General features: G+C 37.6%; 1 protein-coding gene, 2 long non-coding RNA genes and 1 pseudogene across 5 annotated transcripts in view; 1 reads left to right on the top strand and 3 right to left on the bottom strand.

Moving 5' to 3' along the window:
- Positions 1-156: 156 nt before the first annotated feature.
- On the bottom strand, positions 157-14,984 carry LOC144209404 (tetraspanin-33-like; annotated as a pseudogene).
- Positions 5,744-7,847, top strand: LOC144192141 (uncharacterized). 2 transcript variants are annotated; one of them, XR_013325051.1, is made up of 4 exons: positions 5,744-5,838; positions 7,280-7,351; positions 7,434-7,579; positions 7,672-7,847. It is a non-coding gene; the product is annotated as an uncharacterized LOC144192141 (long non-coding RNA). The 2 variants fall into 2 exon arrangements; XR_013325052.1 differs by lacking the exons at positions 5,744-5,838; positions 7,672-7,847 and adding an exon at positions 5,872-6,311 and having other exon boundaries at positions 7,434-7,533.
- Positions 8,371-10,762, bottom strand: LOC144192147 (uncharacterized). 2 transcript variants are annotated; one of them, XR_013325055.1, is made up of 5 exons: positions 10,617-10,762; positions 10,359-10,444; positions 8,771-8,838; positions 8,617-8,712; positions 8,371-8,540 (listed from the first exon to the last, which is right to left on the bottom strand). It is a non-coding gene; the product is annotated as an uncharacterized LOC144192147 (long non-coding RNA). The 2 variants fall into 2 exon arrangements; XR_013325058.1 differs by having other exon boundaries at positions 8,371-8,443.
- A 9,439-nt stretch (positions 14,985-24,423) lies between the features above and the next one.
- The window catches only part of LOC144190583 (tetraspanin-9-like), a 55,612-nt gene continuing 54,269 nt past the window's right edge, over positions 24,424-25,766 (bottom strand). Inside the window, exon 7 of the mRNA XM_077710848.1 lies at positions 24,424-25,199. Within this exon, the coding sequence (XP_077566974.1) occupies positions 25,128-25,199 (72 nt within the window). The 3' untranslated portion in view covers positions 24,424-25,127. The remainder of the gene's footprint in view (positions 25,200-25,766) is intronic.

Genomic DNA, 25,766 nt, shown 5'->3' with positions numbered 1-25,766 from the left:
TTACTAAATGTTTCACACAAATTGTAGTTACATGGAAAACAAGATGCAGTTAAAAACCCTTCGTGAGTGCATTCTGAGTGGAAAAGAGCATGGCAATTGTCTTTTTCATTCTTCTCCTATTCTTCTTTTCCTTACTTAGTCTTCGTTGGATGGCGCTCACGACAGGGAGGTAATCTCTTCTCGGATCTGCGAGATCAGGATCTGGGACAGCACAATTCCTGAAATCTAGAGGACAGCACCAGCAGCTTCAGATGAGTCAACTGGCGCCTGTTAAAGCTCCTGCCTGTGCCAACCCTGTCAAGGTGCCTCCGAAACGTGTTGCAATGTTCATATGACAACAGGACCTAATTATTCGGAATGAGTCTGTGTGGATGAGAGTCACATTTACAAGGTTATAAAGCTGCAATCCATGAGCTTTGTTATTGTTGGATTTTTTTTTTCTGTACAGCTGTTGTGCTATTACTTTAGAAATCAAGTTTAGTGATGTTGGACAAAAACAACAAATTTGGTAGAATTCCCATTCGTTGGTACTCGAGAACCTAATGATACAAACACATAACAACAACAAACCAATATTCAAGCTGGGTGTTAAATTGGACATTTCCAGATTGCATAATCAAATGTGACTCCATACAAATTCTCAGGGCTGGAAAACAATGCAGATTATTAACATAACAAATTCAAATGTGTTGACCAAATCTGGGAGAGCTCATGGCAGATTTGATTTCAGATTGCTGGCATAGATCTTTAACAAAAAAAAAAAATATTGCTCTTTACATCTAGTCTTTTAACTATTTTAGTGCCACCTTGACTGGTAGAGGCATTTTCTTTTATTAAATGAAAAAAAATGACCATGTATAGTAAAGCTTTCTTTTAAAATAAGAGAACTTGGAGGTTAGGGGAATTGCATGGTAAGCGACCACTCTCCCATTTGAGCTAAGGAACCCACCCACCTACTTACAATACCATGGACTGACTGGCTCACTATTTTTCCATTTGAGCTGAACAGTGAGAACAGGGAAATTTGATTTTAGTGTGCTTAGTAGTTGCAGTCTGCTATTTTAGAGCACAAATCAAGCAAGAATATCCTGGGTTTTCTTTCAGAAAAAACAAATGAATTATTAAGGACTTGAAAGATACTTAGAAATGTTGAGTGGTGCTGAAATATTACCCGTGGCAAGGCCAAACCCAGCGCCATGCTTCCCAGCAGTAAGAGATTGAGACTCGATCCACAACATGGCCCTGTCGGCACACCCCACTGGGTAGATTGACTTGTCCACCTGCAGGTGGTCCAAGGTTTGAACTCAAGTGCCGCAGAGTGTTGACGAGTGCCTGCGTGATAGGAAGAAAGCAAATATTGAAAGTCTTTACTCATATGAGAATTCAAGTTTTCTTCTCTGAAGCCAACAGTCATTGTGGGTGGCACTGTGTTTTTCCCTACACTGACAAGGACGTTAAATGTTTTGACGGCTGCGAAGAGATTTGCAGAAGCCTGTTTACTGCGGAGAATTGGGAAAAGAAAGAAAACGACTGGGAAAAAAAGGTTTCAATGTCCGTTAGATGTGAGGTGAAAGCCTAAACGAGTTGAAGCAACTTTCCCGCATTTAAAGGCTCGGCGGGCCAATAGGTTGCATTTCTGCACCGATTCTTTAAGGGTTTGATTAATTGATTCGGAGGTAATGTAAAATAGGTTGCTGCTCCGTTTTCTTGGCTTTGTGATAGATAATCGATGGCGGTGTGATGGATCTACAAGCCCTCTTTAGTTTCCTGTCTCGGTGAAGACAAAAAGGAGCTGTCAACTCGAGGCATGTACACCATGCATTTTGGCCAAGGTTCCAAATGTAGTTCTGTAAATGGAAAAAATTGCAACCAGGTATGCGTGCGTGAGATTATATTTGCATATATATTATGTGTGTACCTAGGTGTGACTTTATCTGCTCACATTTACATCAGCCTTGAGTTGATTTGTGTGAATATTCTCCTTGTACAGATACGCTGAATAAATTGAATGAGTAAAAGAAAGGAAGGAATCACTACCAAAATTGGATGCCGACGACATCAGACGGGTTGGAGATGAGAATTTACAACTAAGGGGAAAAAAGCTCTAAAAAGGTATACAAACAAATAGCCTTTACTTTCTATGGTCTTATTTTTGTTAGAAGAAAAGCTTTACTATACAGTGTCTTATATTTAAAAATAAAGCCTGTCCATCTACATATAGGGTCTTTTTTAAAATTAAAAAATGCATTATACGCGTTTTTTTTTATTTTAAAGGCAAATGTCTAGTTTTTAAAAGCATTACTATACTAATTATATATTATATTGTATTTAAAACATACTATACTTGGTCTTTTTAAAAGGAAAAACTGACTAAGTGGTCAAAAGTGGAAAAAGCCTTACGATACATGGTCTATCCTTTAAAAAAGAAAAAGAAAAGCTTTACTGTACATGTTCTTTACAAAAGCCAAACATAAGTGTTTTTTTTTTTGTGGAAAAAAAAAACATTTACCGTAAAAAAAAGTCATACTGTAGTACATGGTCTTTGAAAAACAAATCCATGATCTTTTTTAAAAGAAAAAAATCCTTGATATACATATTTATTTTTAGGAAATAAAGCCTAACATGTTCCTTTTTTTTTACAGGAAAGAAAAGCCTTACTTGTCTTTTTTTATCGTCATCATTGGCACTGTAACAGATCATCCGCTGCCAGCCTTGACTGTGAAAATAGATTCAGACTTTCTGGTATTATTGTTAATGGCAGTGCAAGTTTGCTGAGGCTGGTGTAACACGGTCCCTAAATTGCAGCCTCACTCAACCAATCACCTTGAACCTCGATTAGCTGTTTCACTAACCCCAGAGCAATCAGTCAACCAATTATGAGTCTTGGAGGACGTCGTGTTTTTTCAGCAACTTTAATCTTCTCTCCCCTATTTGATGTGATTTCTTTCTTTTTCTGTGGGCGGAAGAAAGAAAAGAAAAGAAAACAGTCACCTCTATAGGAAGAAAAGCACAGCCAGAGAAAAGGAACGGCACTGCGGTCGGAGCTCGGCTTTTCCTCGGTACAGTTGAAGTACGCAGTCCGTGACCACTCCGTGTAGTTGTTCCACCCACAACACTGGAACTGTGTGACGGACATGACTAGAAACATATGGGAATGTACATTTACTACATTTATTACTTCTCACTTTTAACATTGTGTTTTGATGTATTTTATTTTCCCACGATCAGTTTTTTTCCCTGTCAAGCGATGCCCCGTTTTCAGAGAACATGTCCTTGTGGGATGAATAGTCATACTGAAGATGTGCTTTTACCCGAGGAAAGTCTGCCAAATGTTCACTGCCGTTGCCAAACTGCTTACTCTTTTTGGTCCTCTTTTATGAATTATTTGACTGGTAATCTCGAATAAGCAAAATTGGCAATGTGAGTGGGGAATTCTTTGAATGAATCCCCAGTGGATTAGCCACACACAGCCAGCACAACCTGGGTGGAATTCCCACAAATTTCCCAATGTAGTTCAGATTTTTTTTAGATAAATAATGGGTTTTTATTGTGTGCAAGATTAAACTGTCATAATACTGTGAGAAGAGAGTAATTTTGTAAGCATAAAATGTCATTTAAATTATTTTTCCAGTTGTAGTAGCTTAAGTTATTTTGTTAGTTTTCGATATCCTAAGGTTGCTCACAAATGGCATTCCAGTAGAAGTTGTGGCAAAATGGTTGTGTTGAAAATAAACCACGGAGCCAGGCTTAGCCTGCAAGTGTTGTTTTGAGTTCAAAGTCATGACTATTGGCAGGCCACACACAGATTTGCAATACCATTTTTAAAGGGTAAAGTTCTATCCTGAACCAAAGACGTCTGGGATTGACATCTTTCTGGTTTGAGGCTGTCTTCAGTAAAGTGTACGCTTTTTCTCAATTGATGGTGATGCCACCACATGACCTTGGAATGGCATAGCTCCATTGATGTATGCTTAGTTAAGCCCTTTCCCACCCCGACTCTGACCCTACAAAGTATCTTTTAGACTTAAACAGTGAACAGAAAGCTCCTTGAATTGCTCATGTGCATTTCACTTTCTGAGACAAGTTCAAACTGGCCTAAAGGACGGTCATGACTGTCTTTCTAGCAAACAATGATTTCTGGATGCTCTTTGAATCAGTATTGGGTAACTGGAGAGATTTATGCCATGTGGTCCTGCAATGAACTGAAAGGCTGAAAGGATTTGGTGCAATGGAGCTTATGAGGAAAATAATATTGTTTGTGAAAACATGGCTCTACGCTTTACATTACATCCCACCGGTTTGTTTGTTGAAAATAACTGCTCGCTATTGTGACATGAGTCGAGCCTTGGGGTTTATACTAAATCTCGCTTCTCAAGTATGGAAATAACAACAAACAAAACTTCTCGCATCTCTGTGGGAACAAGGTGCTGTTTTCACTTTGTGGGTGTGATGTGTGCCATCAAGTTGTGGTTCTAGTTATTGATATATGGTAAGTAGGGTGAGAAAAGAACAGAGTAGCTTTTTTTCCTGAATAGAATCCATCATGTTCTGCAAATCAAGGTCATCCTTATAGTGCTTGATCCCTTTCTTCACAACCCCTGCCCAAATGGTGGTGAGCCTTGAAAGAGAAACAGAATGTTTATTGCACAAATGCCAGCAGCATTTACCATAAAACTCATTACCTATTGGGTCGATAGACTTAATGCATGTAAAATGCGCTACAGTTGGAAAATGCTTTTTCTACTCTCTGTTTTCAGTGTTTGCCACTTGTGTTAATATAATCAAGACCCAGATGAATTATAATTTAAATGCCCTGATTTGATTGATTTATGAGTAGACCCCCTGAATGAATTTCCTCCATTTAAAAAGTATTTTTTGTTTCTCTCTTTGTAACAGGCCTTCCTTATAAAAATGCCAAAACAAGGTGATGCAGATCGAATTGAGATAATATACCGTCTTACTCTGATAAGCGACTGAGCTATAAGATTTAATTTGGCTTGAAATGAACTTCTGTGGGTGCTTTTGGGCTCCCGGAATGACTGATTAGTACTTGAGGAGAGAAAGAGAGCGAAAAAGCTAGTTTTGCTGATATACACGGCAAGCTGGATCAAAATGTATTTGATCCTGTTGTTCTTCTAAATATTTCAGAACATTTCACACTGATCTTCCTCCTACACGTGGTGGATTGTACTTGAGGATCTTGGGACCTAACATCATCTTCTCCCGTCATTAGCTGCACATTCTCCTTCAAGGGATCTGTCGAAATGGAGCATTTGGATGGGCTTTGAAGTGCCGGAACATTTGAATCATTTAGGGATGCTGGGGTTTGTTAAATTGCTCTGTTTAGCAGCAGGAAGTCCGGCGGCTGACAGTGCGAACGGCCCGGGGTGCCGGGGAGTCGGCGGTATGGTTTGCTCTGAGAGCTTCGTCTGGAAATGTCCTTAGAAAATTGTGTTTTATTTATTTTTAAGGCCTACTTGATCAATTACAATGTTTTTTTTCCAAGCCCTGTAGACACAAAAAAACATCAATAATGACCTGGGTGGCCCGGTGGGTGAGTGGTTAGTGTTTTACAGCATCAAGACCACACAACTCACGACTATTCTTCGTCATCTTTTAAACATAGACTGATTGGGAGGACAAAGCACCTCTTAGGAGCGCGGTAAGCAACTCACCATCTTTTCCACTTTTAATGTGACGGGACAATGTGGGCGTGGTTACGCCTCAATGTGACGGGACAATATGGGCGTGGTTACGCCTATTGTCGACGGCGAAGGAGTTAATTAGGTGCATGCGCAGTAACTCTTCCTTTTGCAGCGCTTTCCCCACGCCAACGAGGTAAGGAATCGAGCAATTCGCTGGCCTAAATGCGTTTTTATCACACGATCGGGAGATTTTTCAGCAATTCATTTAGCCCAAAACGCCAACAAATCTCTTAGTTTAATGCCAGGTTTAACACACCGTCGATAATTTAAGTATGGGCTTCTTTTCTCGACCGGCTTTGTGCCACATGTTACTTACTAGTCAGCATTAGTGTTAGCGTCACGATTTGATTTAAAGAGCATGTTCTCCGTTTTCTCTCCATTATTGAGTCGTGTAGCAAGACTTTAAATTTAATCAAACAACGCAAGATATCAACCAACAGTTTCTCGACCGGCTTTGTGCCACATGTTACTTACTAGTCAGCATTAGTGTTAGCGTCACGATTTGATTTAAAGAGCATGTTCTCCGTTTTCTCTCCATTATTGAGTCGTGTAGCAAGACTTTAAATTTAATCAAACAACGCAAGATATCAACCAACAGTTTCCTGGGTAAGTGTTCACTCTAGAATGACATCCAGGGGCACTACTTAGTTCCTGTTGTTTTGTATGTAATCGTTTTCATTCTGAGTGCTAAACACCCGTTCCCGATTTTTAATTGTTCTATTTTTACAAACGAAAATCACGTATACAAAATTTAAGCAAAGTTTCTCCTAGCTCACTGGTGTCAAAGTGGCGGCCCGCGGGCCAAATCTGGCCCGGCGAGTCATTTAGTGCGGCCTGAGAAAGTAAATCATGAGTGCTGACTTTCTGTTAGGATCAAATTTAAATGAAGATTATACATGTGTATTATATGACCTCATCTTCACCTTTTTTAAAATCAATAATTGTATTTTATTAATCATTTTTTACTTTTTGTGTTTTTAAGTTTAAAAAAGCATAGTGTAACATTTAAAAATTGTTTTCCACGCTAATATTGAACATTTTCCCCAAAATATTTGGTTTCCTTTTGAAATGAAAAACAAATTATTACAAGATATTTCCCTCATGAAGAAAAAAAAAAAGCTCAAACATTTGTTTTAGATAAAAAAACGGAATATTGAGGGCTTTTGATGCAGTTTTTTTAATCCAATTTAAATGGAAAAAAATATCGAAATATTTAAAAAATAGTACAGGTATCAATCATGAAATCAAGTTGACTTTATCGTGGCCTGCGAACCTACTCGAGTTTGACACCCTTGTCCTAGCTTTTAACCCCAGTCTGTATATTTAATCGCCTTGTCTGGAAAAAGGGAAATAGCACTCGCTAACTTATTTTCATCGTTTATTAAAATTCTTGTAAGATTTCTCTATGCTGTAATTGGTTGGCAACCCTAAATGCCTTGGTTAAATCAAGTTTTCACTGTTTAGCATCAAGACAAAAACTACTTCCCATTTAAAAAAAAAAAAAACCTGTTGAATCTCCAGGCTGTATATATGCTAACTTGTGCTTTTTTGTTTGTGCAATTTTCTCTGTTTAGCACCAAGATGCAGCTTTCTGTGTGCCTAGATCACTCTTGAGGTTACAGAAGGGGAGACTGGGACTGATCAAGGTAAAACTTACCCCCATCAAAAAAAGTTGAATCTCCAGTCTCGATATATTCTAACTTTTGCTATTTTTCTTGCACGCAACAGGCCTGAGGTATCTTGGATGCCCACTTGAAGATGTCTCTCTTGCATCATATGGTGTCTCTGTATTTCTGAAAATTCAATAAAAGCCTAAGTCATGATGACATTTCACTGGCCATTCATTTCCACAGCTTTTTGACTAGATCTTTAAGGTAAGAAGGTTGTCATTTAATGTTGGAGCAAGAATTCTAAGTGTTGTTTTTCCTTCTAATTATATTCGTGTCAATCCCCACCCCCCCCCCAGTTTTTTTCTTCTAAATTTTATTTTCCAAGTGTTTATACCCACCCAATTTTCTCAAAGATTTAGTTTCTGTATTTATACCCCCTTCTTTTTTCATCTTCTAAGTGTTCCCCCTGCTTTTTGTCAATTTTTTTACTAAGTGTTTATCCCCCTTTTTTTCTATCATTTTTTTTTTCTAAGTGTTTATCCCCCTTTTTTTCTATCATTTTTTTTACTAAGTGTTTATCCCCCTTTTTTTCTATCATTTTTTTTACTAAGTGTTTATCCCCCTTTTTTTTACTAAGTGTTTATCCCCCTTTTTTCTATCATTTTTTTTACTAAGTGTTTATCCCCCTTTTTTCTATCATTTTTTTTACTAAGTGTTTATCCCCCTTTTTTCTATCATTTTTTTTACTAAGTGTTTATCCCCCTTTTTTCTATCATTTTTTTTACTAAGTGTTTATCCCCCTTTTTTCTATCATTTTTTTTACTAAGTGTTTATCCCCCTTTTTTATCATCATTTTTTTTACTAAGTGTTTATCCCCCTTTTTTCTATCATTTTTTTCTAAGTGTTTATCCCCCTTTTTTTTAAGTGTCTTGCAGTTTTTTGTTAATCTACAAATGTTTTCTTAAGTATGCTGAACTTCAAATGTTTACTTGTAAATAAATTTTTTGAACTTTGATTGTGACTTGCATTTTTTGTTAGATAAAGACCAACACATGTTTACATTTCAAAGCTTTTATTTTGAAAAACTTAAATAAAATGAAGTAATTCCTCTAGTCACCAGCAGGAAATCTGGAAAAACAGGAAATCAGCTTTTATTTTGAAAAAGTTTGTAGATTGGTTCCCGCTGGTGCTCCAGCATCGTAAAAAATCGAATCTTCTCCACCCTCTGGTGGAGAAGATTCGAAAATTGAAAAAAGGGGGGTTAGTACACAGTTAGTTAAAAAACAATGAGAAGGGCCTACCTTTTATTTTGAAAAACTTCATAGACTGGTTCCTGTTGGTGCTCCAGCATCGTAAAAAATCGAATCTCCTCCACCCCCTGGTGGAATTCTGGAAAACTGAAAAAAAGGGGGGGTTAGTACACAGTTAGTTAAAAAAACAATGAGAAGGGTCTACCTTTTATTTTGAAAAACTTCATGGGGGTTCCTGAGGCTATCTGTTCATAGGCAAAAACCAGGTGGATTCTGGAAAAAAAAGAAGTCAGTTCAGAGTTAAATAAAAAAAAACATTGGGAAAAGCTCACCTTTTATTTTGAAAAAAAACCTCAGATACACTCAGGCAGAACAAATGAGTTTTTTTTCAAAATAAAAGGAAATACCGTGGAAATGTTTTTCAGGTTTCCTGCCTATGTCAAGATAGGCTCAGGCATGAAACTTGGTCCCCCTTGGGTGGAATTCTGAAAAATAAAAAAACATTCACAAGGCCATACCTTTTATTTTGAAAAAACTCTTAGATATGCTCAGGCAGAACAAATCTATGAATTCTTCCCCAAAATAAAAGGGTAAGACCTTGGAATTGTTTTTTTGGTTTTGCAGAACCAATCTCAACATAGGCAGGAAACCAAAAGAGTGAAGACACAATAGATTAAAGTACAGACTAGCGCCGAACATCAAAATTTGACAACTAACTCCTACATTTAGCTTTTTTCTATGAAACACCAAAAGGCAATATTAGACAGTCTGCTGTACACTAAAAAATGATCTGTCTGTTTTCCTCCACAAAAATATATCAGGATCATGTGGTGGGAAATTTGAAAACGCTGGACAGGGGCCTACAAAGTTAAAATAAATCCTACTTCTGCCTCAAGTTTTCAGTCAATTATTTCAAATCCATTCATTCTTTAAAAAATAAATATACAGAGTTTGTTTTTCTATTTGTGTTTAAATGAGTCAAAAATGACACCTGCACTATTGTTAAATAAATCTGTTTAGTCAAAACTACATTTAAAACTAATATGAAAAAAGGTCCAAGTTAAGGGGCTGAATGTTTATAATTTATTTAAGTTCAAAAAGATGTGGAAACTCAAGCAGAAGTTACTCCTTCACTTGCCACTACAGTATTTTTTTTTAAATTTACTTCAATAGGGATGAGCCTACTTTACAGTTTATCATTTATCACAGCCATGTCTGGTCTACATTAACCGCGATAGTCAAGGGATTACCATTTATTTCTTACATCCACTAATGACATTTGTGTGGGTGATTTATCCAGTTGTTTATTATTTACAAAGAGTTTGTGTTTAAATGAGCCAAAAATGACACCTGCACTATTGTTAAATAAATCTGTTTTGTCAAAACTACATTTAAAACTAATATGAAAAAAGGTCCAAGTTAAGGGGCTGAATGTTTATAATTTATTTAAGTTCAAAAAGATGTGGAAACTCAAGCAGAAGTTACTCCTTCACTTGCCACTACAGTATTTTTTTTTTTTTTAAATTTACTTTAATAGGGATGAGCCTACTTTACAGTTTATCATTTATCACAGCCATGTCTGGTCTACATTAACCGCGATAGTCAAGGGATTACCGTTTATTCCTTACAATCCACTAATGAAATTTGTCTGGGTGATTTATCCAGTTGTTTATTATTAAAAAAAAAATTGAATGTATCATGATGAAAATCGAGCCAATTGCACAAAGCCTTGAACGCTGGCGTTTAAATATTACACGGATAAAGAAAATCGAAACTATTTAAAAATGACTCACTTTGTTATGGCATCGACAAACTGCTCCTTTCTGGTCGTTTTGGCCACATTCTTGATGTTTCCCAGCACTCGATGCTCGTTGAGGGACTGAAACACACAAAGGAATGATTTCATTTTAAACAGAGAGCGATCGGTAACGCAATGTAGCCAATTTGTTTGCAAACATTTTGCCGTCTGCACACACATGGGGCTACATCGCGTCAACGAATCACTCTTAAGACGAGAACTGGGGCTTCGAAATCCCCAAACGACAACGTACCAAATGTGCAGCATCGTCCTGTGACAAGTTTGGCAGGATTTCGTCGGCAAATCGTCACTTTTGAGCTGCCATGCAGTGCACGCACGCACGCCTGTCTTCCTTCCGGGGTCATCAGCGATTCTGGCGTCTGACGTCGGCTACTTGAACTCTGGCCTCGGCCACGCCTACTGAAAAAAAGGGCACATAGAAAAAATATATTTTTTTTCATAATAACGTGCATTAGTAAGTATATGTTTGTGTGGATGGGGCTGTAAATGCTTTTTGGTTGGACTTTAATACTTAAAATAAAAATACATTGTTTTCATAATAACACGCATTAGTCAATGGGTGGGACGAGGGCGGGGCTGTAAGTACGTGTCGAATAGGCTTTCATACTTCAAAAAATACATTGTATTCATCCTAACGTCTGTGGGGGAAGCTGTCAATACTTTTTGGTTGGGCTTTAATCCTTTAAAATACAGTAGTATTGCACATTATGAACATTGTGATGACATGCACTTTGGTGTTTGTTTTTTACTTCTAGACATTTAAATGATACTTCATATCTGTCAACCTCTGCAGATAACTGCCCTTGTAAATGATTACATGCTGAACTCCAGTTCTGTTTTCACACACTAATCATTCACACAAAAATTGTTAAGACAACTTTCTCGTAGTTGTTAATGTCAGCCTGTATATTTAACCACCTGATGTGCAAAAGGGAAAATAGCTCTGAGCACTAACTAACTTATTTTCATTCTTTATCTTGATTGTTAATTAATTTCTTGTAAGATTTCTCTTTCCTGTAATAATAGTTTGGCAACTCCCAAATGCCTTGATTAAATCAAGTTTTCCCCATTTAGCGTCAGCATGCACGTCTTCCCAGGACACTCACAACCTTGAGGTTACAGGGCCAGATCAAGGTAAAACGATTTCCAAAAAAAAACACACCTAAGCCTATCTATTGAATCTCCACTCTCTATATATAACTTGCTTCTTTTTGTTTTCCCTGTTTAGCATCATCAATATGCAGCATTTCCAACATGACCAGTTCACACCTTTGACCTTGAGGTTACAGGAGAGGAGACTGGGCCACATCAAGGTGAAACTAGTCCCACTCCCCACCTGGCCAGCTATATGCATCAATACATACTCTGTGATACTAAATAAATAGCTCGGCTGGCAGTGAATGAGTTAAAAATCTTATCAGCACCATCATATCCATTACAGTTTATGGAGCTGTTTTTTTCTTTGTATTATATAAATTTGTAACGCTACTGAAGCAGCAAAGACAAATCAGAGCGGAGGGGAAACCAAGGGCTGTTACGATAATTCACCGTCACCCGTTGGTGAGCACAGTGGTTTTATAATGCAGACTGGAGTAAGGTAATAGTCTTACTTTGTGTCATTTGAGTGGCATAGAAAACCTGGATATTAGTCAGACCGATTCAGGGTGCCCCCCGCCTCAGGGTGTGAGTCAGCTGAGTTAGGCTCCAGCACCCCCCGGCAACCCTAAGGAGGAAAAAGCGGTTCAAAAAAGGAGAAAGTTTCTTCACTGTAGACCCCAGACGAACTTTGTTAGGCTCATCTATTAATGTACTAATTCATTTTTTACAGCGGTTTGTTGTACACGTTTCCAAATAAAATGTTAAAGCAGATTGATGTCAACAACATAATAGCTGCGGCTCATGTGTTAATAACAAAATCAAGCATGAAATTAAAACTAAGCACATACCTATACATCTGACGTGCATTAATTTAGCAATATTGTTTTTGTTTTCCCCGGGATTGATTAAGATCACATCTGGACCACACATGCCTTTTTTTGTGGATATACAACACCATCTTATTGACTTTCATTGTTCAGTAAATGACACCCAAAATAAATAGAGCATCATAACAAAAGCCTTAAATGAGATGAATGCGAAGTTTTTATGCTATTTGAAAGAATTCACTGTCATGTTTTGGGGGGCAAATAGCAAGTGTTTGAGACATAACAAAGGGAAGGAAAAGTAGTTTTAGTATTATAGCACTGTTTTTCCAAACAAAGCAGTCAGATCTCATCAATTTTATTTCATTGAAATGTATAAAGTGGCAGGCAATTTATATTCTGTTGTGTTGTGTTGGCAGCAAAATACGTGAACGATACTGTAGCATAAGTTCATATTAAATTTCATCACTTAACTGTCTCTAATTTGCATGTTGTAGTGTTGAGGTAGCCTAAGGTCAACAATGGAATACATAAAAATATGAGCTAAAAGCAAATACATTTACCGAATATTTGCACGATGCTGCACAATGACTTGGTATGCAAATCAGATAAGTCCACTTTTATAATATCCAGTTTTAAGAAACACAGTTGCAGCCTCCATGGTCCCATAATAGGCCAGTCCATCACGATGCTTATGAATTTATATGTGGACACCAAGTTGTTTACATGTAAATATTTTACATTAGCTGTCAAAAAACGTGCACCGTATTTGAAAAATGGCGTCATGTGAGAATATATTACAAAGCAAGTAAGCTTCAGAAGTGTATTGTAGGCGCTGCTGGTGTAGAATGAAATCAGAGAGCCAATAATGAGGCCCTGAGGTGTTTGCTTTATTGATTTTATGTTGTAAATTGATGAAGTGAAACCAAACACGCACCTGTTCTGAGTCAAAGAAGGCCAAAATGGCGATTAGTAGCTGGGTAAGGAAGACCAGTGTCAGACTGGAGGTGAACTGAAAGCAGAAGAGACATTTGGCTAAATTACACTAGACACATTTGTCATCACAGAGCCAATGATGGGCATGTATTTAGAACAAATTGATGCTGTCACTGTTTGAGGAAAAAAAAGTCAATATTTGTGATGTATTTGTTAAGAATTTTACCATTTTCAGGAGGTCAATGTTTTCTCGGAGGGCTCCGATACATTCGCAGAAAGTGATGAAGAACATGACCACTCCCACTAGCATGAGGATTATTCGAGGTGAATGCTCAATGAAAGACAGAAATGGGATTAGGTCTGCTTTGACAGAAGCTCTTTAAGACGTACAACTTCTAAATGTTATACTCTCTGACTTCCTCTTTAATTGTCTCATCTTTACTACAGTGGGAGATGGTTTATGGTTCTTTTGTATTAACATTTGAACTGAGAGGAATTGCTGTATTCAAATGGATTAGACGTCTATTGCCGTCAATGGTGCTGAAACATGATAATTCGAAGCCATCTGTCACAGTTCAAGGGGATTGGATTCCTATCACTGTAAATGGAAGGCAATGAGTCAAGTGTTTAATGAATCGCGGTTAACCATTTGCTCACTCATCCAACGAGCATGAAACGCAACTGTTTCAGTCGTTCAAGTGTAGAAAAGCAGGGCAAATTTTGACCTCAGCTATTTCAAGCCTCTCCGATTCAATGAGGTTCTAACTGAGCTGTGTCGTCAAGTAAAAAAGAAAAGGTGAAATGGTTGTTGTACCTTCATTCAGCCTATTCAAATACTCAAGTGTTTGAAAGTAGTAGAGAGTGAATCTCCAAATGAGGCAAAAATGTGCATTTTAGACGTTATAATAATAATTCATCACACTAAGTATGAAAGTGGAGTTTAGTTTAAAAAAAAAAACTACCTGTGGCTTTTTGGACGTTTGCATAGACGCCAATAGCAATAATCAACAAGGAGAAAACCTGGAGGAGAAAGACAAATAATGAATATAGCGCTACAATTATACATGATGTCACGTGTGCTACAAAGAGAGCTGAAGTGAAAGAAAGACTTTGTACAATAAGTTTGCGGTTGATAATTGTTCATTCATCCTGAAAAGCATTTGTAAGATCGGAGGTCAAACCAGCCCAAGAATGAAATGATGCTGAAACGGAAACGTTCCAATGAAGCAAAAGGTAAAGAAGAATTGAGCTTGAAGGTAGAAACTAGAAAGGAATTATCGTTTCTCACATTTAAAAGCATTTGTGGAAGGAAAAAATTTACAGATTACATCCAAAACATGAAAACTCTTCAGAGTGAGGACCGACCCGGGATCGAACCCTCGGCCCCAGAACTGTGAGGCCGATGATGCGTCAACCACACCAGGCTGCCTTATGAAGAAAATCATGTTTTAAAATATCAAAGTGAAAGCAGTTGGGGATATTACAAACTTAAACTACTATTTCCATTTAATTTTGTGTCTTCATTTGTAATCTGCCAGTTGCTAAATATATTCCCAGTATCTATTAAATTTTAGAGTGTTCGCTTGCGTGACTTTCATCATAAAATATTTGCCATTTTGAGTTAGAATGCTGCAAGTCTTCATTGAGAACAACAACAAATCCATATCATCAGAAATAATTGAATTTGAAGAATTTCCAGCCTGGTTCATTCAGTACATTTCTATAAACTAATCAACCTCCATGTGCGATTTGATCCAATTTCTATAAAGGAAACACTGGACCCAACGTCAATGTCCTTTCATTTCTATGTGATGTAAAAGCATCTTACATAAACCCAACAAATACAAATGGACCTTGGACAAGAGGGAAACAAATCTCTTAGCTTGAAGTGAACTTTTCACATTGTCTGTAAAAGAAGGGAAATGTGTTGCCTTCAGCTGTCATTGCCAACAGTAGCGTGGATGACAAGGTGGTAAAAAACCAAGAGGGGATTGAGGGGTTCTCATGTGAGGAGTTCCCGGAGCTCGAAGCCAAACACAAAGAATCCTGCCAAGTCGAAAGAAATCACAAATGAGGTGTGGGTTGCCCATACCGTGCCCCCGACACAATGGAGCTAGCAGACACACTAAATCTGATTCTCGTAAGGAGTTTCTAAAGTGGGCGTATGGATGTTATTATCTGCTCAGGGAGCTGTTTTCACCCAAAACACAAGCAGCAAAAAAAGAGTTTCTTATAAATTGCGCTGTCAGGAAGAATTTCCCTGCTATTCTTCATTGATCATTCACCTCGAATAAAATATTGTATACAATTCCCTCCCTCCTATTCACAGATAGGCATTGAAAAATAATGACGTGTATGTGCAGTCCATTGTTTGGCTGTATAGAGGATTTGTTTTGTAGATGAAATGACTTGCAGGCTTTTATTCCATATATTTTCCATTACACTTAGTGTTGGGAATTTATTCTGAGGGATGTAGCTAGTTTTCTAACAAAAGAGCCTCTGACAAAAGAAAATGTTCTTGTTTTGTATACTGCTGTGTTTTAAATATATACTTTTCACAAAAGGCTTTTCATTCTTTTTCTTGAAGAATTTCAAGTGTGTAGGAGTGGGGAGACCAGCAAACCACTTTTCCCACCGTGGATTTGAGTACACACGCAATGCTGAAGGGATCGCTCGGCTTTTCGGGCTTTTCAGAAGAGATGAATCAGGTGGATAGCGCAGGGAGGTGAAAGACAGCTGAACAGAGCCATGGGGACGTGAAGACAATAGGCCTGATGGATTAGAGCCACAGTGTTCACTCCCGAGCTAACGTCCTATATACAAAGACAACACGGCCAGGCTTGGTGCACATATTGCTCAATGCCTGTTGACAGACTGAAATTTATAAGATCGTATAGCAAATCGAAGCAAGAGGAGAAGATTTCATTAAAATAAAGGGCTAGTTTACTTCTGAACCAACTAATTTGCTGCCTCAGTGGGCTTCGGCAGAATCGACTTTGGCCGAAGTACAGTTGTAATGACAACAATAACATTTATTGCTTCATTTTCTATACCGCGTTTTCCTCACAAGGTTCGCAGGAGGTGCTGGAGCCTATCCCAGCAGGCACCAGGTGGGGGACACCCCGAATCAGTGGCCAGCCAATCATAGGGCACAAGGAGTCGGACAACCATGAGCACTCACACTCATACCTAGGGGCAATTTAGAGTGTCCAACCAGCCTACATGCATGTTTTTGGGATGTGGAAGGAAACAAGAGTGCCCGGAGAAAACCCACGCAAGCCTGCGGAGAACATGCAAAGTCCATGCAGTGAGAGGGATCGAACCCAGAACTGTGAAGCTAACGTGTTAACCACTCGGTTGCCGGGCTGTCGATAACAATAACAGTGTGTTGAAAATAACATATTCATCCTTGACATTTACTGGAAAAAACGGGGTGATCTGTGAGGTCGCGCATTTGTTTTAGATCCGGACTACATAATGTAAAATTGGCAATAATCAACTGGAGAAATGCATGTCCAATTCCCAGCCACTGTCCTATTGCCCTGGGGCAAGGTGCCGGCTCCAGCCCTTCAGACACAAGTCCTTGCATGCATGCCCATGTAAAATTCAAATCTCCAGCACAAGGATCATAAATGTAATGATCTATTTAGGGCCCACAAGTTTGATTTTTTACTTAGAGGCTGTTTCAGCCTGATCGACTGTCACTTGGAGGCTGCTTGGCATTTTGCAACATCAGAAGGCTAAATTTAGTCCATGTAATCACAGTTGGCGCATGAATCTTAATGCAGAAGGCATTTTGCCCATTGCCCCGGGCTATTCAACCAATCATTTTTTTCCCGTTCATTTTTTATTCTCATAGAAATTTGTGGGGTTTGATGCTTAGATTTGGAGACACATTCACTATTCTATGTTTGCTTTTATCTGATTTCAAGCAGGATATAGAGTTAAAGAAAAATACTCATGATAAATTCAACAAAAAAGTCTTAGATGCGAGTAGGGGACAAATTAGTGCCTAATGGACTTGTGTGTGCGCGTGCGTGCATGTACATATATGTACATATATGTACATATAAGTACATATAAGTACATATATGTACATATAAGTACATATAAGTACATATATGTACATATATGTACACATATACACATATATCTACATATATGTACACATATATCTACATATATGTACACATATGTACACATATATACACATATGTACATATATACACATATGTACACATATATACATATTTACACATATGCACACATATGTACACATATATACACATATGTACACATATATATACATATATACACATATATATACAAATATATACACACATATATACACATACACACACACACACACACGTACACAAATGTAATGCAGTTGTAAAAGCTTGCAAAATCTAGCAATGCAAAGCTTTGCATTGTTGTCACAATGAGTTGATATAAAAATTAAAAAATAAAGAAAAAAACTGAAGATTAAGGACTTGTCAAGGTGATAGATGATCAAGCAAAAAATGAAAAGGGGCAATAGTGGAGAAGGTGAAGCACCCCTGCCATTTAATGTGTTTTTTTTTTTTTTTTACCTCAAACACAATCTAAATTAAACTTCATCTATTATTAATCAAATTTGCCCCACAGATTTATTAATTTCATCATCTTTGTAGACTTGCCTTGGGCTCCCTGCAAGCTGATGATATGGAAAATATGCATTGCCCACTATTTGGCAAAATAGTCTATTTTACCCTGCCTTGGAACACCTCAGTACTCACCCCAAAGAGGAAGCTGAAGAAGAAGAGAAAATATTGAATCCAGGGAAAAAAGAACATTTCTATCATCTCCACAGTAGCCTAATGGCAATTTGATAACAATTTACAAAGTAAGGCAGGGATTTTCCTCCCTGGGGTCCTGATAGCACACCTAGTTCCAGGTTCTGCTTCTGCCTTCTAAGCAGTTTAGCTTGCATGGAAGCAAATCTCTGAAAAAGATCAAATGCCTTGACTCACTCATAAGACTGTGGAGACAATCAACATGAATTAAATGGATAATAAAAACTGTGGGACCAGAGCGTTGAGTGCAACAAACCCAATCACTTCAAGGTGAAACTATCCCTTTAATGCAAAACACGTTGCAGTGGGCAGGATCAATAAAATTAACATCAGTTCCAACAGTTGTACAATGCAGAACTTCATCTTAGTGAGTGACTAAAGGCAGAGCTCCTAACTGTAATTTAGGCAATGTCACGATTGAATTTTTATCTTCACCCATTTTATCTTTTTGTTCATGCATTAAACATTTGAAAAGTGTGGTAAAAGCTCTCCAGCACCATGTACTCAAGCCTTGAAAGTACTATATTCATAACACAAAAGTTGTGTACAAGTCTGTAACTCAAGTCTGTGCTGCCTTTGGCAATCACACTTGGATACACAAAGGCATTGTTTGTTTTTGAGTTTCAGAATTCTACTCCAAATCCACAGATGGCAAAAAAAAATGCATTTCATATTGATCTATTTCAACATATAGTTTGAAATGAATTGATTTTTTAAAATATATAAATATATGAGTCACAATTTTGTGCAGGAACAATGAGGGTATGGTTAGGATCCAAACGTGGGTAAACATGCACGGACAGGGAGGGGAGTGCGCTGACAAAAACTTTGATAATTATGGCAGGATTATCAGAAAGTGACAAATAGTTTTGGAATTAAACAAGAAAATAAAACCTGAAGGGGAAAACTGAGGATCATGGACGTGGACAATACAACACAGATGAACTGACAAAGACTGAACGAGACAATCAGAAACACCCGGGAAACTCAAAAAACAGGAAGCAGTAGATAATCAGGGCCTGAGGGATGACAAGTGATATCACACTGTTGAAAAAAAAAAACATTAAAAAACCATTCCCTAACATATCTATATATATTTATCTCATTAAACAGTATAATGACAATAAAAGCATTCAGTTCAATTCATTTAATTATTAATCACTGTCAGATTTTTTCCTATAACTTTTAAAATATTTTTTTTATAAGTAAACACCCACGTAACACTCTAAACCTGGAAAAAAATATTTTTTTTAAATTTCACAATATTTACCTGCCACTGGCAAGATATCCAATTAATTCAAACTGGAAGAACTGGCTGTGAATGTTTTTGTGCCACTGGCAGAAACTCGGCCTTACTTCATTTACCTCTCCTGGTACCGTCAAGGAAAGCCAATATATTAAATGAGTACCTAATGAGTTAAAAAAATAATGGAATCATAAATTGCAGCACAAAATGGTTAATAAGGAAAAATAAATCTGCATACTAACCTTTGATGCTGACAGCCTGACACAGTTACAGTTCCAACCAATACATTTTTAAAAAGTAGGCTTACTCAAATGTGCTGTAAACAGCGCAAGTGGTGATGTCACCGCCGGTCTTCAGCTTATGCCATTTGTAACAAACATGTCAACGTCCTGGAGCTGATTCATTTTCCTATTCGACACAAAAAGGCAATTTCCATTACAGATGACACACACAATCGCCGACCGACACAAACACAAAATTCACTGTATTCACATTGGATTTTGTTCATTTTATTTGATGACGTTACTCATACAAAATAATCTGTACAAAGACTAAAGGTCATATATATGTGTGTTTGTATATCTATATTTATATCCATATACATACATGTATATGTATATATACAGTATAGTTTTTGCATAGAAAGAACAGTGATGAAAAAAGTATTGAAAGTTTCTATACTCCAATCACAACCATACATGGGGTTTGATCAAGTTACTTACAAAAACACATTTTGTTCTTTAAATTCCTTATCTTTCTCACTCACCACTACTCTTCACTAAATTTATTTATTATTATTTTTTTAAATAGTAATTTAGACATAGGCTCATCATGGAAACTGCCGTAACACACTGGTTCAGGTTGAATAAAACACTTAAAAATATAAGAAATAAGCATAAAGTGTAAACCTTTTAGCTAGTCTATACCTTATACACTAAACATGTCTATTTAAAACAAAAAAAATGGAAGTGAGTGCGTGGCTTTGGGGCATTTTGTGACACTCTTTTCTTTATTTGAAAAATAGTTTTTTTTTCTGGGAAGAAAGGTATATTCAGCCCACCACTTATTCCGACTTCTTTTTTCTTTCACATGTAGAGTAAAAAAATAATATCGACTCCACAGGACAGACAAAGCTGGCAGGTATCAGAAAAGACCAGCAAGACGAACACAACATCAAGCACACCATTTTTAGAGCACACAACTTAGATATGCAGTAGAAGCACAGAGGGGGGTCTGAGAATTAGGAGATTAAATAGCTCATGTGTCAAAGGTGTAAGAAAGCAAACACAGAAAATAACTAGTATTTGAAAATTCTCCACAGCACACAAAAGCCAATTAGTACATGAGCATTCTTCCTCCATCTCTGTAGCTAAGTGGACGTTTTTACAGAAGGGAGGAAATACTTCATTTTCTTTCCAACTAAAAGCCACAAGATGCAGTGGAATATGATATTAGAAACCATAAAAAAATACATAAATGCACACCGCTCTTATGCTTGAGAAGACAAAAAGCTTATGTCGCACCAGAGAATGAAGACTGAAATTAGATAAAGAAAAATGGTGAAAAATTAAAGTGGCTCATTTTTGACTTTGATATGAACTTCTTTGGGTGTTTTATTATTAGTAAACTCTAACAGAGTCGATCTTAATGTGGTGTCAATGCCACGCTTACTGTCTTGAGTTGAAATATTTTGTTATTTACATTCTTTAGTCATATTCCTGATCATATCAGACATTGGTACAACTCATTGACACTCATTGCCCAGTGATAGACATTAAATTCATTTTAACTGGGAGGTCTGGCACTGCCCTCCCTGTCAAACTGGATTAAATGTCTATCACTGTCAGGGCACTGCCAGACCTCCCACTTAAAATGAATTTAATGTCTATCATTGTCAATGGCAGCCAATGAGTAAAGGAAATACATTTTGCACTGTCCTGAAAGTTGCCTGTATATTCTAGAATAACTCTTTTACTTTACAACAATGGTTGTGGGTACACACTGAGAAAAAGATGAAAATAAAAACCCAAAATGTGTGTTTTTTTTTATTACTGTGTTAAACATATTACAATTGTTGTCATTGTATTACACTAATGGACTCATCGTTCTGATCACCGTTTAACATTTAATTAGTCAAATTAGGACTGTCAAAGTAAGATATAGTCCAATTAAGTGTCTTTGTGTTGGGATTGACCTTTTAGCAAGAATGAAATGCATTCCTGTAATGGCTCTCATGAGTGTATACAGGTAATTTATTTTCACAACACAGAAAAATGTAGGCCCACCTTTGTTGCAATGACTTCGGATTGACAATCATCACTTGTCAGACTAATGTAAAAAGGAGATTATGGCAGTCAACATTACTCTTAATGGCGCTTTTTGCATTGACATTTTTAATAGAAAAATTCTACTTCATGAATCTAGATGTTAACATCTTGAAAAGTCTGGAATTAAATTTAAAAAAAAGTGGTTTTAACCAGTGCTACAAGACAAATTTCCATCTGAATGAATTCAAAATGAACTGTCTTTAGTGCCCGTCACTGTGTTAAGACAGAGCACCATTGGTACTTATTGGAAAACATTGCATTTGACTAATCCTTTAGCAAACAAGCATTTAACGATGTCATCTTCTCACAGTGGGGGAAAAAGGCAGAAGGAAACATAAACTGTAAAAGAGTGACAGCCAATGAACAAAAATAACAGTATGAAACAGCTTTTGTTGAAACAACATTGATAGTTGGAGTGTGATTGAGCATTTACAAAGCCAACAAGATGTGAAGAGTTCAGAGGGAGTTCATGCTGAGATGAAAGTTTCTCATATCCAGCACTCCAGCTTGTCTATCAAACATGCCAAAACTAACTCTCTTGCTTTTGAATTCCATGGAACACCATGACTAAGTAGCACAGATCTTCCTCACAGTCTTCAAGTTGTGGGTTCAAATCTCAGCCTCCCCATAAATGAACTTAGCATGTTAGGCTAGAATGTAAGAAAATGAACGGCTGGACAACACTGTAATATGCCTTCAACATCTTGCCTCCAGTCAGGCCGGTGTGCCATCTGACTGACTGAACAGTCACAGATGTTTCCTATTCAATCCCTCCAGGGTTTGGGTCCGTTCCCACAACAGCCTTTCTGTTGCTCGTAGTGCCGGCCGTCTGCACAGTGCCACCGTAAATAATGGAATGCGCCTGGAGAGTTTGCGAGGGCGGCCGACCGGAGGAGCCGTGCTCGCTCGTCCCTGCCCTGAACATCAACAACTGTCGTGTTCCACGCTATGGACAGCACCGATCGAGTTGGAGCATATGGAACGGGGGAGTCAATCGGGGTTGACGGGGTCGCTGCATGTCAGTCGCTTTTTTAAAATAAAAACAATACTGTCCTTCAAAAACAAAGGTACTATGGTGTGTATATATATATATAATAATAGAAAGAAGAAGCATCTATTGGTCTGATCTATTGTGTTCTGTAAAATTAGAGATGTTTGGGTGGCTTCATTCAGTCTGCCAGGATAGAAAAGTGTACAATTGAAGCAATTTAACATTCTTAGTGATGTTAATAGGTCCAAAGGTGCATTTAAAACAATGGCATACCAATTATTTGTCTAACAGCATGACGCATCTTTGCATGGACTATGTGATTAGATGAGACGTACTATAATCCCACTTACTGGAACAATGCAAAATGGCAACGCAGATGTGGAGAAAAACAAAATGTGTTACGTGTTAGTTGCTTTCAATGTCATAGTGATTTATAAATGGACCAACCATCTGCAGATTAAATGATTTAAACTTTCTTGCAAATTATATTTATACTTGCAAAGATGACAAACTTTTATCACTGATGTTTAAAATTAGTTGAACAAACAAGAAAACAACTGGCATCAATTGAAGGACTGTAAATTTTCTATTATTTTTAAGTCCTCTAATTTGAATATAGGCGACAACAGTTTGGCATACAAACCTCATTGACCATTTCTGAGTGTTGTCCAGACCTATTACACAAAATTGAAATGAAACCAAACAATACAAATGTATAATTATAATGAAATTTAACTATTAGGAGATTGGTGTGAGAAATCATGAATATGAAATACAAAGATTTGGCCAACTTTAAGTGGAACACTGTTACTAAACGACATACTGACTGGTGAAAAGGGTTTTTCCTGGAGATGCAATGATGTTTCATGTTCTTGCCACCTGAAGCTGAACCTTGAAGTCACCACAGCAGACATTTAGAAGCGAGTCCTAATATTTTCAGTCTTTCAGGAGACAGATTGATGTAAAACCCTATTGGGAATATGTGATAAGCAGTCCCAAATAGATGTTTCTTGAAATCCTTGGCTATCTTCCTTAGCTTTGATCGGCCTACCCTACCAAAACACTGTCCCCAAGCTGTGATGAAGCAAGAGCTCGGGAATAGGAGTGGTGAAAAAAAAAACCTGAGGTGTGGCATGAGTGGAAACATTGATGAAAAGGTAAAGAAATCCCCTCTTTTGTTGAGCTTGTTTGGATGAATGATTTAAGTGTAGTATTAGATGAATACAAAAGTATGGCAGTGCCTGCTAGTATCAACTGTTGGTATTTTGGTTTAGATGGGATTTTAAAAATTTGCATTTATTTTTAGCCTCCAAGTATTATTTTCTTGCAGCTTTTCAAATGTTAGAGTTAACCTCCAGACATGAAGAGGCTGATTAAGGGAGGACAAATGTGTGGCGGGGGATTATGAGAGAGGAAACCAAAACCTTTTGCCGCCTCCGCTAACGCAATTTATGATTTCAGTATGAATACTGTTTTTGCTTGGAGTGCCCATGATTCTCTGTGCATTTATGCCTTTTTCGGTGTGGAACAATGTGATAAAACACACACAAATAGCACAATTTAGTGTGTGTACTCTCAAAGGGGGAATTTCATCACACAGGATCTTAGTCTTGACAGTCCTGGTGGAGCTTTAATAAACGAGCCTTTTACACAATTTATATCGTCTCAGAGGGAATTGTGTTGATGTGCGTGTGTGGTAGCACAGTGGACGAGTGTGTGTGTGTGTGTGTGTGTGTTCCGGCCAACACTGATTTGTACCCTTATCCAAAGAACAAAGCGAAATTTAGTACAAAATGATTCCTCTCCCTTTAATAACTTCCTCCAATAACACTCACTTGATCCAAAATGCTAGTCAAAGGGAAAATATATGTCTCATGGTTCATAATAAACACCATCCTGACATGTCTATGTTCTTCACCTCAAATCCAACACACACGACGTTGTACTAACATTCCACAGGAGTATTACACAAGTACAAAAAGCATACTGGGAAACAAAATGGATGATACAGGATTCAAACGTAAGTCGGTGAAGTAGAAAACTAGCATGCCGTCTTGGATTTTTTTTCCATTTACAAAGGAAAATGGGTGTTTGTTTTTGTAAGCATGAATTAAAAGACTATTACTCCACAAGCAATAGGTGAAAAAAAGGCATTTGATGTTCTCTTCCCCAAGAAGTGCGATGTGTTAGCAAAAATCTTAAATGTCTGTGTCGGTGTGCGGTTTCCTACAGCAAATTGCTATTCCAAGCCAAAAAAGGAAGGAAAAAAAAGGAGTGACAATCAGAATGATAATCCTCATCCTTTCTCATCTTCCAGTTGTCTCACTCTTTGGCAAAATTGACCGGCGACACTTAGAATCGGCACACAGAGTCTGAGAACAGTCAAGGGATGATTGTAAAGTGGCAGGGGTGTAGACGGATGGGGAGGGGGTACATTTAATCAGAGTTTTATCCCATTGGGGATTGAGGTTCCTCTTCTCTAAAGGCTAGGCATCATACTTCTTCCCTGTTCTGTGGATGTGGTGGAAAAGCGTCATGGAGAACGCCATACCCAGAAGCTGCAGAGCGAGAAAGAAGCAAAACACGCGTGTGTGTAAGAGCTTCATCTTAATGTTATGCCTTGTGGCCTGTACACATTTTGATGTACAGTAAATCTCACTCTTAAGCACAAACACATTTCCATTCGCTCCTTTGCAATTGGAAACTGGTGGGTACGAGCATTCAGTCCAAGTAGTAAATGGAGATGCCCGGGTAGGCAAAAGACTGCTGTCTCTTTGAAGTTGCCATTACCCATCCTATTTGTACATCAAACACAGAAGCAATCCTAATACTTTTATCTGCTAACGCAGGTAGCGTACATCTTAGTGCACCTTACTGTGAAGTCAAAGTGAATATTATTTGAAGTGAAAGGAAAAGAACGATCTCTGAACAAGGAGCATAAATTTATGTGGGTCATTCTACAGCAAATATATCTCCAGTTGAATCATATGCTGTAGAGTTAGAAAGCAGATGGGTGGCAAATTTAAATGTTCTCGTATTTTACATTCAGAAATCCTATGCTGATAACAAACTAGTGTCCAAAAACATGCTCACCTTTCACTGCTAAAATTGACATTTGGGTTAGG

This window comes from Stigmatopora nigra, chromosome 2 (assembly GCF_051989575.1).
Source record: "Stigmatopora nigra isolate UIUO_SnigA chromosome 2, RoL_Snig_1.1, whole genome shotgun sequence".
NCBI lineage: Eukaryota > Metazoa > Chordata > Actinopteri > Syngnathiformes > Syngnathidae > Stigmatopora > Stigmatopora nigra.
The sequence above is the reverse complement of the archived record's forward strand: the minus strand, read 5'-3'. Positions and strand labels throughout refer to the sequence as shown.